Source organism: Pygocentrus nattereri, chromosome 10, assembly GCF_015220715.1.
Source record: "Pygocentrus nattereri isolate fPygNat1 chromosome 10, fPygNat1.pri, whole genome shotgun sequence".
In the NCBI taxonomy this organism is placed as follows: Eukaryota; Metazoa; Chordata; class Actinopteri; order Characiformes; family Serrasalmidae; genus Pygocentrus; species Pygocentrus nattereri.
In genome coordinates this window covers 37,916,385-37,929,680 of record NC_051220.1, presented here as the reverse complement: position 1 = coordinate 37,929,680, position 13,296 = coordinate 37,916,385, and the positions used below count along the sequence as shown (strand labels likewise).

The following is a 13,296-nucleotide window of genomic DNA, read 5'->3' as shown; positions in this document are numbered from 1 at the left end:
TGTCTGGAGTGTCTGTGAGCTGAAAGGGCAAGAATTTTGATGGTGAGCCATTATATTGGTTATTAGGAATAAGAATAAACAACTGGCATACTGCAGCCATTTTTTATTGATTTTCTGTCCTCTTGAATTCACGCTGAATGCATAAAACTCTGACAACCAGCATGACGGCTTTATTTTTAATTATAAATCGAGTTGCATATTTAATATCAGTTATTTTTAAAACTCAAAATGAAGGTCAACTAAAAAATAGAGCTAAATATGATTAATTATGTAATAACATTTGTCACATTTATTGTTATTTATCTGTTAAAATGTGTTTTACAGCCTGTTTGTGTCATTTTGAGTAAAAAAAGGGAAAGTGTACTCAGTGTAGTGGATTGGGACAAGGCTATTTTTCTGAAGCTACTGTGTATTGACTGCTGTAACTGCTGAGAATGGTCCACTACCCAAATCTGGTCAGCAGTCAGTACCATTGATGGACAGGGTTGAAGGAGACAGACAGATTGAGCACAGTGGTGGACAGTAACTAAGTAAATGTAATTGGTTTCTGTACTTAAGTATTTTTTCGTGTATCTGTACTGAAGTTTTTCCATTCTGGGCGACTTTTTCCTTTCACTCCACTACATTTCAGAGTCTAATATCTGACTTTTTCCTCCGCTACATTTTGAGAAATCTGTCGTTCCTTTTGGTTTCTGTGTGTATAAAAACATTACGTTAAAACAAAAAAGTGCAAAGCCAGAGCACCAATCAGGGCACAGCGGTCACTTTATTCTGAGCTTGTTTTGACCTGTTGGTCATACCGACCCAGTGCAGCACACAGTTCAACGTCAGTGCAGCAGCATAAAAATTTGGGAGCACATACGTCACTTAAATGATGAACTAACCTAACTTTGTGTAAACAGACCATAATATAGAAATATGTCCACACATGCAGTCGAGACTGACACGGCTTTTTTCTGAATTTATACAAACACCATTTCATTTTATAGTAAATGAGTTTGGGCTAGTTTATTTTTATGAACAGAGGCCTACAGATCAACATAGTAAAGGAGCTCATCTGTGATCCTGAGTTTAAAGCCAGTTTTTATTCAACTTGTAACTAATTTACAAAGTAATCTTAAACTGAAACTTTGCTTGTGTGTAAAAAGTGATTTCAGAGCCACTCGGTTCTCCCTGATGGAAACTGTTTACCTTCAGTGTTTTGTGCTTATGATCATTTTAATAGACGTCAGCGTCACTAATTAATGACCTTCTATTAAAAGACTGGTTTACCAAGAGAGACGCTGGAGGACTTTCACCTGAAATGAGTTCATGAAGCCAGTCTGGTTATAAAAATGATAACAGGACATCAGAGCCAGAATTACTCTTTTAGTACTTTTACTTTATACTTAAGTACATTTGAAGGCAAATACTTTTGTACTTTTACTGGAGTAATATTTTACTTTGGGTATCTCTACTTTAACTCAAGTACATGATTTGTGTACTTCGTCCACCTCCGATTGAGCAGCAACAGATGGGCTGCAGTTACTAATTTTAAGCCTATAAGGTGTTTCTGATAAAATGGCCAATGAGTGTAGGTACATGGTATTTGTGTCCCTCTGTGTATTTCTTTAGTTAATGGATTCATGTTTGTCCATGTTGTTTTATTTAAGAACCTAAACCATAGCTGAAGTCAAATATTTCATCTAACAATTTCCCAATTATCACCCCATCCAGTAAACACAAAATAGAGGTAATTATCCCAGAGGCCATCCTTAATGGACTTCATTCTCATCATTGCTGTCCCAAAGTTAAAATACAGTCCCAGATTTTTACTTTGTATGCTTATGAATATTGGAAAACACATAATTACTGCTGTTCTTCAGGGACGAATATGATAATTACGCTTATTTCTACACCCTCCTCCTGATACCAGGATAAAGGTTCTGGGCGAGAGCTTGCTGTCTACTTATTGTGTGGGGCATCCTGGCGAGCATGGTTAAGATTGTGATATGCAGGGCAGGAATAATATAAACCACAGTATTCAAACTACTCTGTGGAAATACATCCTTCATGAACACTGCTTTGATTGCTTTAGTTTTGAGTTGCTCCTGTTGCAGTGCATTACAAGAAAGCTTATTTCTGGTCAAAATGCACTTAAAAGTATCCAAAGTATTTACTAAAGTATTTAGTACTAAAAGTAAAAGTACTAAAAGTATTTTTGTTTTGCTTTAAGTCCTGCCCCTTGTTTGGTGACTCCTCCCCTGATTGTTTTCACCTGACCCTTGTTATCCCTGTGTACTTAAGCCCTGTGTTTGCTTCTTGTGTTGGCCGGTCTTTGTTTGCTGTCTCGGTCTCTGTTTGTTGTTTGATTCTCTGTTTGCTGTGTTTATTCTGGTTTATGTCATGTCTGCCCCCCCGATCTATCTGTGTTGGCTCTATGACCCTGGACTGTCTTGACTATGGCCTTGGATTTGCCCTTAATAAATCTCGCTTATCTCAGCGTATGTGTCCGCCTCCTCGCTCCGCGTTACATTACTCTTTACACACCAACTTTGATAGTCCAGCTGTATTTTACATTAGACAAAGTGGAAAACAAAGAAAAATGTCACAGTAGTGATGGAAAATAGTCTTGCAAACATTTGGCTGACGCTCTTATCCAGAGCAACTTAGAATTTGATCATTTTTACACAAGTAGGCGAGGGTAGTGTTAGGAATCTTGCCCAAGGACTCTTATTGGTACAGGGTAGGGTGCTTACCCAGGTGGGGGATTGAACCCCAGTCCACAGCGTAGAAGGCAGAGGTGTTAACCACTACACTACACCAACCGACAACACAAACAAACAATACCAGTGCCAAAACATCACAATGCAAATGAAGTTGTCTTGGTTTTTGTAATTAAAATTATTGGTTGGAACCGACACTTGGAATCAGCTCTTTCAACTGCCATCATCAGGAATCGTGATTGAACTCTGCTAAGCTGCAAATTTGTCATAGTATGGTTCATCCTCCTAGGCACAACTCCACATACTCTCAGGACTGCCGCTGTTCTGTCTTGTATTTAATGTAAGTCGTTTGTATTCATTTATTGTACTGTATTGTCTGCACTGTGTCCTGAGTTGGTTCCAGAGGAATGTTGCTTCGTTTCACTGTATAGAGCTGAAAAGACAATAAAGCCCGACTTGACTTGACTTCACTTCACTCTAAGGCCCAATCCCATTTCTTCTTTTTACCCCTACCCCTGACCTTCAATTGTCACTCTGACCCCTTGGAACTGAGTTACAAGGGGTAGTGGTTGAAATCTTACCCTACAAAATGGGACAAGCCTCAAATAAAAAAAAACAAACAAACAAAAACCACCAATGAACATTACTTCATTAAAAGCTACCAGCACTGCTCTGTAGGTGACCCTGCCAGGCTTCAGTGACAGCAGAGGAGGGCAAAGTTCAGCTCCTCACTGCTGGGCTTTAGTTACATTTAGAGCATCATATGCCTTTAAAGAGGGGGGCAATTATTTATCATCACCCACCCCTAATTCTTTGCTGATACAAAGCTGATGTCAGATATTCACCAGCTTCTTGTTCGAAATAGTCTGGCAGTTCTGACGCCTGAAGCGCCAGAATGTAACTGCTGTACCATTTAAGGTGGAACGTGAAAGTTAGCTAGCTACTGAGACATTAGCATGCTATTAACGGTTTTGCTTGTTATGAAGAAAATGACCGTAATACATTGAAACAACATTAAACTAAGACAATACAATGGTTATTGTAATTTTTAAAGGCGAAAATACTACATTTGTGGGTTTCTTTGGTCGCTCGCACAGCCAACTTGCTGGTTTTTCTATTTCTCTCATAACGCTCTGTTTGGAGTGTTCCGCTGAAAAACCTCCGCTTGGAGGGCCCTGTAGAAATGGGATTCGGCCTAAGCCACACATTGGTCATTTGAGGCTCAACAGTATATCAAAAAAGTAAAGAAGTTCCCATACTGGATGTTCTAGTGAGTTCCACTGTGGTTCTGTAAGCTGCTCCGCACTTTTTTGAGCTGCTACTTTTGTATTAAAGTTGTATTTTATGAAGGTATTTCACTAAAGTAAGACACTTTGATGGAGTATGGGTTTAGACTGCTCTCACCACAGTGACTGGAGCTGGAAACCCAAAACCAAGACATTTCCAAGGGAATTCTTTCTTACATCTGAGTGGGTTCCTCATTAACTCCTGTAAACTTTCTTCTACACCAATTCATCAATTTCAACAATGAGAGTGAATATAAACTCCAAGCAGCCAGCTTCCCAGGTCTGTCTGAAGCAGCTCATTTGACAGGAAGGTTTCATTGCCTAGGTAACGCTGGCATCTTGTGTCCAACAGCACAATGGCCTTGTCAGGCTCTGTGCCTTGGGGAGCTTGTCAAAGCCAATCTTTCCCCAGTCCAGACACGGGGTGACCAGATTAAAGAGATGATACGCCATCTCTTCTGCCTTTCTCTGAAGGTCAGATCTGTTTAGCGTTATTGGCCAACCAACAAACATGGCAGCTGCTACAGAGTGGCCAACACATTGGCACCTCTACCAACAGGCTGGGCTGAATGTCAGTGCTGCTTTATGAAGTGGCTGCCACTGTGAGGGAAGTAAAACATGACAGATTAAGTAGTTGTCTTGTCTTTTGAGCCAAGCTGACTTGCCAAGAAGATAAAAATTCACATATAGTTCACGTCTGTTGCTGAGCAGGTTTTCTGTTTTCATGAAAACATCACAAAAAGGTTCCAAAAGATGTTTTATTCACATATGTACAGCTTTAATCATGAATTCTGTTCTAATAAATTACTGTAACTTAAAGAACTCACGTCGCCTTCAGAGCAACAGACCCAACGTTCTCCAGCGAACCCAGAATGTGCCCTACCTGCATGTGTTTGCTGGGCTTCTCTGCAATAATCTCGCCTATTTAAGCTGTTCTAGGATGTTCCCCCTGTTCATGTTGTTCTAGAATGATCTCCCCCCTCGGTTCTAGAAGGTTCTCCACTTTTACGCTGTTCTAGAATTTTCCCTCAAGCTCATATCATTTTAGAACGTTTTACTTCCTTTACACTGCTCCAGAATGTTCTCCCTATTCATTCTGTTGTACACTATTCTACAGTGTTCTCTCCCATTCTAGAATATCTTCCCTGATTTACACGGTTCTAGGATGTTCTAGAATCTACTCTCTAGCTCACACCATTTTAGAATGTTTTCCTTTACACTGTTCTAAAATGTTCTCCCTCTTCAAGTTCTAGTACGGTCTTCTATTCTAGAATATCTTCCCCCATTCACATTGTTTGAGGATATTCCCTGTTCATGGTGTTCTAGAATGTTCTCCCCTTTTACACTGTTCTAGAATGTTCTCCTTCTTGTTCTAGAATGATCTCTACTTTTATGCTGTTCTAGAATCTTTTCTCTATAACATTTTACTTCCATTACACTGTTCCAAAATGTTCGCCCCATTCATTCTGTTGTACACTATTCTACAATGTTGTCTATCATTCTAGAATATCTTCCCCATTCACATTGTTCTAGCATGTTCTTCCCTATTCATGATGTTCGAGAAGGGTCACCCCATTCTTGCTGTTCTAGACTGTTCATCCCCATTCTTTCAGGTCTAGAATGTCCTCATCATGTTCTAGAACATTCCTCATTCACACAGGTTCATTTCTTCTGCCAATTCTCACAGCAAATCCAGCTGCAAAGCCAATGTTAAAATGTCTGCTGGAGAACGCTGGTTCTGCTTGCTCTGAGCTTGATGAAAGTCCAAAAGTGGATCGGAGATGAATGTCAGGAGTCCTCCTCATAGCCTGACTCACTCTTCCTCTTCTTTGCATTTTGTCCTGACTCCTCATGATAGCCACTGGATTCAGCTACAGCTCCAAGACGGGGCAGCGCTGTGGGGAAAGTCTGACCCAGTCCCAGAACCTGTCTGACAGTCATATTGACCCGTGATGTCAGGAGATACTTGGAGCACACCTCCCACTCTACTTCAGACACATCCTTGATGAGGCCATCACTGCCCGCCTCCTTCCCCAGGTGCTGACCCAGGCAGGGTGGCAGGGGGTCGGAAGCAGGGGCCGGTATGATGCAGGGCACAGCATGGTACAGCAGCCGACTGGAGCCTGACATCACCATGATGTCACCACTACGCATAAACATGGCTGTGGGAGGGTCCTGTCGTTTAGTACCGCCCAGGAGAAAGACTGCTGTCTGCCCAAAGCTGAGACAAACCAGAGTGAAGTCAAGAGAATGAAGACATAAAAGTAACACGAGACATAACCTATAAAACCGAGTTTGGCCTAAAACTAGAGTTTGATCAACACCGATCTACGCTTACTGTCCATTTTATCAGCTCCACTTACTGTATAGCTGCACTTTGTAGTTCTACAGTTACAGACTGTAGTCCACCTGTTTCTCTGATACTCTGTTAGCCCCCTTTTAACCTGTTCTTCAGTGGTCAGGACCTCCATGGACTGTCACAGAGCAGGTACTATTTGGATGGTGGATCATTCTCAGCACTTCAGTAATACCGATGTAGTGGTGATGTGTTAGTGTGTGTTGCGCTGGTATGAGAGGATCAGACGCAGCATTGCTGCTGGAGTTTTTAAACACTGTGTCCACTCACTGTCCACTCTATTAGACATTCATACCTTATCAGTCCACCTTGTAGATATAAAGTCATAGATGTAGCTCATCTGCTGCTGCACAGTTTGTGTTAGTCATGCTCTAGTCCTTCATCATTGGTCACAGGACGCTGTGGGCTGGATATTTTTGGTTGGTGGACTATTCTCAGTCCAGCAGTGACACTAAGGTGTTTAAAAACTCCAGTAGCACTGCCATGTCTGATCCACTCAGACCAGCACAACACACACTAACACACCACCACCACGTCAGTGTTACTGCAGTGCTGAGAATGATCCACCAACCATACAGTACCTGCTCTGCGAGGGTCCATGGGGGTCCTGACCACTGAAGAACAGGGTAAAAGGGGCTAACAAAGTATCAGAGTAACAGATGGACTACAGTCTGTAACTGTAGAACTACAAAGTGCAGCTATACAGTAAGTGGAGCTGATAAAATGGACAATGAGCGTAGAAACAAGGAGGTGGTCACCAATGTTACACCTGATTTATCGTTCATGCTATGCAGTATTCAGTAGCTCAGCGCTTTATCCATTGGCCTCATTGGAATTCATTTTCTTTTTTTTTGTTAATCAGCATTTCTAACTGCAACACTCAACATGCACAAATCCATACAAATACATCATATAACTTTTGTGAATCTCTAAGGTGTCACCCAATCCTGACTCCTAGCCTAGCCACTGATTTATAGGTAAATAAACACAACCATGAGAGCAATAGTGCAAGTTACCTCAGCTGTCGATCAAAATCATAAGGAAAACAGTGAATTTATCTTTATTCAGCGCAAAAAGGAGGCAAAGATTGTTTTTACTCCTTCAGCCAGAGAAAAGAAGCCGAGGTAAGGTAGATCACAGCCTAGATAGTAAGGTTTAAAGACATTTACTGCAGTTATATGGCTGCAATATGGCATCAGCTACATTAGTTTCGGACTTCCTTCTGCATCAACTTCAAGACTGATCATCAGAAGCTGATTTTTCATATATTTGAACCAAAACAAGTCATAATCATCAAAGAGCACTGTCCAAACCGCAAGCACAAATCATCAGAAATTCCTTGACTGCATTAAGTTGTTAAGTAACCTCAAACAGTTTTGTTTATGTTCACTATAGTTTACATTGTTAGCTTTAAAAATGGACAAAAGCACAACGCATGGCTAAAACAGCAGTAGACGTTTCTTCTTAGCTACATTAGCACTAGTGCAAAGCTAAAGAAGCAGACTTTGAACATCGAACATTTCTTTGATTATATCTGCTGTAAGGGGAGAAAAATGCATGAAATAGATTTTGTCTCGGCCGACCAGCTACATGTACGAAATCAACTTTAAAGCCAAAAGAGGTAATGCGAACAAAGAAAGAAGTAGTTTGCAAACATTTCAAACAACACATATTCCTCACCTAAATGACAGAAGGGGCCACGTATGATCGAGTTCAGACTCATCAACATGGATTCCGAGAGAGGAGTCAGAACGGTAGTAGTTGAGAATGCCTGCCTCTGCTTTAAAGCCAGGGAAGCCACAGGCTGCAGCCACTTTCTGGGAGAGAGAGTGGAGGTCCACAGGGAAGGGACTGTAGTGGTCTGCAGAGTACGTCTGGATGGTAGATGAGAGACATTCATATAGATGAATATAGATAAAATATTTACATAATACAGAGAATACATATAAAAGGCGTTCATGCGATTTCTGCAACTGCTGTCCCAAAGTATCAAGACAGCCTACTAATTAGTGAATTCAGATATGTTAAGGTGTTTAATTGCACCCAAACTAATCTCCATAGAAAAGCACTGACCAAAAGAATGGGACGCTCTGGGGCAGCCACAGGTCTAAGGTCACCACGCTCAATGCCAAGTGTCAGCTAGAGGGGTGTAAAGCTCCATTCAGCAAACTTGGGAGGAGTTGGTGTGATCCAGAACCGATCACCCAACATCAGTACCTGACCTCACTCATGCTCTTGTGGCTGAATGCAATCAAATCCTCATAACAATCTAGTACTGCACACAGAATGTAATGTAATGTAATGCCTTCCCAGAAGAGTAGAGGCTGTTACAGCAGCAAAGCTCCCTGTTAACACTTTCAATTTCATAAGAAAATTTGATGTCTAGAACCTTTTGGAAGGATAGTGAACAAAAATGCTTATTTCTCTTGCAGTTGTTGGAATGAGAAGAAGCCGCTGATTTACATATCTAATAAAAGATTAGGGGAGGCTGTTCTGGTTTGTGCCTTTTGCTCGTTGTCTTTCGCACCAGGTCCCAGTGTCAGCGATGGGGCGTGAAAGTGTAATCAGCAGATAATCGCGTGAGCCGTGTCTTTCCAAACAGCTGAATTAGCCAGGCAGGCCTGTGATCCTAACAGAGCTGGCAGCTCAGCCGCCGCCCGCACTCAAACAGAGAGGAGTGAGAAAGGCACTGTTTAAAATTCACAGGTTGTTGTCAGACATTTGGCAGTGTCAAACGGAGATCAGGTTAATGAATCCTGTGTGCAACTCCTGACTGATTTAATAGGACAGAAGACTAAACACTTTTACGTAATTAGCATATAAACGAGACAGGCAAGCATCAGGTCTGTACAATTAGAGATGAAATGTCCTGAAAGGAGGAAACAAAGCTAATAAAATCCTGGACACAGCACATTTAACTTCAGTAAGGAACATGGTTCCCTCAGGAGAAACACCCCCAACACAGATGCATTAACTTTTCCTTCTTCTTCTTTGAACATGATGTTTGATTTACAGCCAAGTTTTTCGACAGCGTCAAGTTTCTTTTTTGGTTATTTCAAGCAGAGGTCAGGATTCCTCAGCTCCAGCTCACTTTGAGACTACTGAAGAGCGTCCTAATCAGTGGATGAGATGAAACGGGTGTTCCAGAAGAGAAAACAGTGTGAAGGGGCAGATGTTTTAGAGAAGCGAAAACTGGAGTCATTTTCAGTCATAAAACTAAATCTGGGTACCTTAGTGTCCCAGTTGTAGTGGTAACCCAAAGTCACCCAACGAAGTTTCTCCAGCAGTGACCTCGGCTCCCTCTTCCCCTTCTTCCTGCAAAACAGATATGTATTCGGCTCAGGATTGGGCTACGTTCACATTACCAGGTTGAAGTGACACAAATCTGATTTTATGCCCTAATGTGACTCAGATCTGATGTTTTCAGGGCTGTGTGGACACACAAATCTGATCTTTTCAAATCTGACCTGAGCCCCTTTCATATGTGGTCCTAGATCAGATACCTATCCAATTCGTAGCCATGCGACCTTAATGAGAACACTCGGATTGGAATTCATGTGCTTTTTTTTCCACTGCGCCATCATTCAGCGTTACCATGGCAACTTTAACACAAGATAAAGCCTGTAATGCACCTTTTTCACCTTTGTCTCGCTCTAATAACGAAGCCAAGACTTGATCGGAGTTGATTATCTTCACAGTGAAGGCTCGTTCTGCTCGCTAGTTTGTTTGCAAATTATGCACGTGGCGCATGCGATTCACGCACGTGATGCGCATGCAAATTTCATTGTGCTGGTTCATTCACATTAATCACAGATTTGAGTCACTTACCTGACCGGATTTGAGCAAAACATCAGATTTGAGCAATGAGGCTTGTAATGTGAACGTAGCATTAGTGTCGTTTTCCCTGTTTTGACAAATCCTTACAGACAAATGGATAGTTTGCATAGTTTCAACTGATAAAGAGACACACACTTCAAACAAGACAAGAAGGACTGACACTATCACTATTACCTCACTAATACAGTGAGATAATAGTGATAATACTGATATAAGCACTATGAAATAAATGAGGTCCAAAGACACAGAACAGGTTATATGGACACCAAATTGGACACCATGTAACCTCTACAGGCCAAGATATTTGCTATCAGTTAATTAACCAAAAAAACTCAATAATATAACAGCACATGACAAAATTATATCCTAATAATACAAGCAGCATGAAAGGACATACTTATCACTGTGGGTCAAGAGCACCATTAGATGCCTAAACAACAGACTACACCTGTTAAAATGACCACACTACGGCTCCCAATGATCATTACCCTAGAAAACTGCCTATATGATTTGGTGTCTATAGTGTAATAGTGTAATACCACCATAATTATCATTGTCAATCCAAAAATGTTCGTTTCCATAAAGAGATCATTTCAATAAGTTTGAAGGGCCATTTCAGCCTAAAATTAGCATGTAATGTTATATGTGATGTTGACCTGTGTAATATTCTGTGAAGCACTGCCTCCCTCAGCCTCATCAGTTTGACAGAATTCATGATTTTGTACCCTTTTTGTGCTTTCATCCACCAGCATTCTCTCACTACAATACCCAGCATGCATTGCACCATAGAGCCATTGGGAACCAGAGGTTTTTACATTGACCAGCTAGTGGAGGACGGGAGTAAATAAACAAATAAAAAGACAACAGCCAATGCCCAAGCATCCGCTCCAAAGACGTTGCAGTTTTTCAAAAGCTCCCGACACCTTTGCGATGCATCATCTGAAGGAGATTTTACTGACATTAGCAATTGTTCATTTTGGTCAGCAGATACCCTTTACACAAATACTGTAGCATGCTGGTACAGTTCTGAAGCAATAGCCTACAGAAAATGTTCAAATGTGATAATGTTCTTTCATATGGGCTGTTATGGCCCCCCTGAACACTGAAGATGAAACTTTACAAGTGGAGTTTAGGACATAATCGCTCCATTCACGCATAAGAACAAACAGGGATATACACAGTGATTAAACATGGTCAATAGCATATGTTTAGGGCTCATTTTCTAAAAAACATATTCACCGAATGCCGTCTATACTCTTCTCCCAGATGTTCTCAGTCTCAGTAGGCGACATGTGCATGTCCAGGTTACACACGTTGGGTTTTTGCGGGTAGGTTTTCAGGCACTGCTTTACCCAGTATTGCTGTGAGCCCAGGAGGAAGGGATTGGAGATGAATATGAAGCCTGTTTTGGGGGGAGGAGATACATATAAGGTCCCATTCTCTTTGTATAAGAACATTTATTACAGAGCCAGATACTGCACTAACAGAAACCACATGCTCACTTTCTTGCTGAGGTCAGATAAGACACGCAAGCTGGTACGTTCTTCTTGTCTAAGTGCATAACAGTAATATGCCTGTGTCAATTCTCTCAATCCAAAAGAACCTCACACCTGGATACCCCTGAAGGCTGAAGGCTCTCCAGTCTTTAACAGGCCGAAGTCCTGCTCTGCAAGCATCTTCCTCACTGAGACTGCCATGGTCCAGCTCAGTAGCAAAAACCTACAAGCAAAGCTCATTTTATCCACCAGCCCACTATATACCAAACAAATGAGTGTCCTTGATAATATGCAACTAATAGAGGCTATCTTAGAGAACATTCGCAAGCATTGCTCCTGAGAAATAATAATAGGACACCCAGTAAAATCCGACTACCTACTCACAAGCCAACTGGTTTGTGACGGGAGTGAGTGGGTAGAGACAGCTAACTACATCAGTAATACGTCAAGACAAATTTAAACCTATGGAAATTGTGGGTCAGTGTTGATGGCCAATATTTTTCATGCACAAATCTCCTCATGTTGATGGGAACACACTTATACATTTATAAAATGACGTCTATCTGGATTAGAATTACAGACAAGTATAACCTATGTTTGTACAGTTGCTCGAATTGCAGTAAAATAACAGTAACATCCTGTAGCACAATAAACACATAATGATCAATCTGGTGCCAACCCTAAGTTTTCTTTCATATGCTGACACAGATGTGTTTATTCACAATGTATTTACAAACTGGATTTGAGATGAACGCTATGCCACCAGGTCAGTGTCACTGCAGTGCTGAGAATGATCCACCACCCAAATAATACCTGCTCTGGGGGGCCAGAGGGGTCCTGATCACTGAAGAACAGGGTAAAAGAGGCTAACAAAGTATCAGAGAAACAGATGGACCTCAGTCTGTAATTGGTGAACTACAAGGTGCACCTGTACAGTAAGTGGAGCTGATAAAATGGACCATGAGCGTAGAAACAAGGCGGGGGTTTAGATCTTATTGCTGCTCGATGTGTATTTGCACATATTTCTCACTCCAGTTCATTCCATGACATGACAGCAGTCTCTTAAATGATGTGTAACTTTAATGAATGACTGCCATGCAGTGTGTATGTGCTCTTTCAGGAACTCTTACCATTCCCCCTTATAAAAAAGATCTACAGCTGTACAAAACTATACGATTTTGAATGCTGTATAATGGTATAACGCTACTTGCGCAGTGTCCTGCAGTAAACTGTGCCAACTGCTCGATTCTGTAGGACTTTTATGCAGAAATGAATGCAGCACTTCTTCAGCTGCTTCTTATAGGGGTAATACTAAAGCTACAGACACAGGCGGCTCACAGAGGCCACTGGTTCGGACACTCACCCGCTCATTTTCTACCGTTTTGGAGAAATCGATGACCTGGCTGAAATCAGGAGGAGGATTTCTCCGCTTATAAAACCTGAACACCGTCCTAAACGCATCTTCTCCATGCTCCGCCACGGAGGCTGCCATCTTACCCAGCATCGCTCACCCCTTAACCCCCACCTCGCAGCGTCAGAGAGCAGGCGATCTCAGCTCACCGCGAAAGCGATAATGCTTTATCAGAGATATTTATTTGAAAGCGATACTATGAAAT

At 41.5% G+C, this 13,296-nt stretch overlaps 1 protein-coding gene across 1 annotated transcript; it reads right to left on the bottom strand.

The window, feature by feature from the left end:
• Positions 1 to 4,731: 4,731 nt before the first annotated feature.
• On the bottom strand, positions 4,732 to 13,198 carry alkbh1 (alkB homolog 1, histone H2A dioxygenase). Its single transcript, XM_017725592.2, has 6 exons — positions 13,044 to 13,198; positions 11,795 to 11,903; positions 11,424 to 11,586; positions 9,578 to 9,662; positions 8,028 to 8,221; positions 4,732 to 6,212 (listed from the first exon to the last, which is right to left on the bottom strand). The coding sequence occupies exons 1-6, from the start codon at positions 13,182 to 13,184 to the stop codon at positions 5,780 to 5,782; spliced, it is 1,125 nt and encodes a 374-aa protein (XP_017581081.2). The 5' UTR covers positions 13,185 to 13,198; the 3' UTR covers positions 4,732 to 5,779.
• Between the last annotated feature and the right edge of the window lie 98 nt (positions 13,199 to 13,296).

Coding starts and splice junctions, on each gene's coding strand:
- alkbh1 (XM_017725592.2), bottom strand. CDS start 13,184: ATGCTGGGTAAGATGGCAGCCTCCGTGGCGGAGCATGGAGAAGATGCG. Junction 11,587..11,794: donor CAGCCTTCAGGGGTATCCAG/GTGTGAGGTTCT, acceptor CCCCCAAAACAG/GCTTCATATTCATCTCCAAT. Junction 8,222..9,577: donor ACTACAACTGGGACACTAAG/GTACCCAGATTT, acceptor TCTACCATCCAG/ACGTACTCTGCAGACCACTA.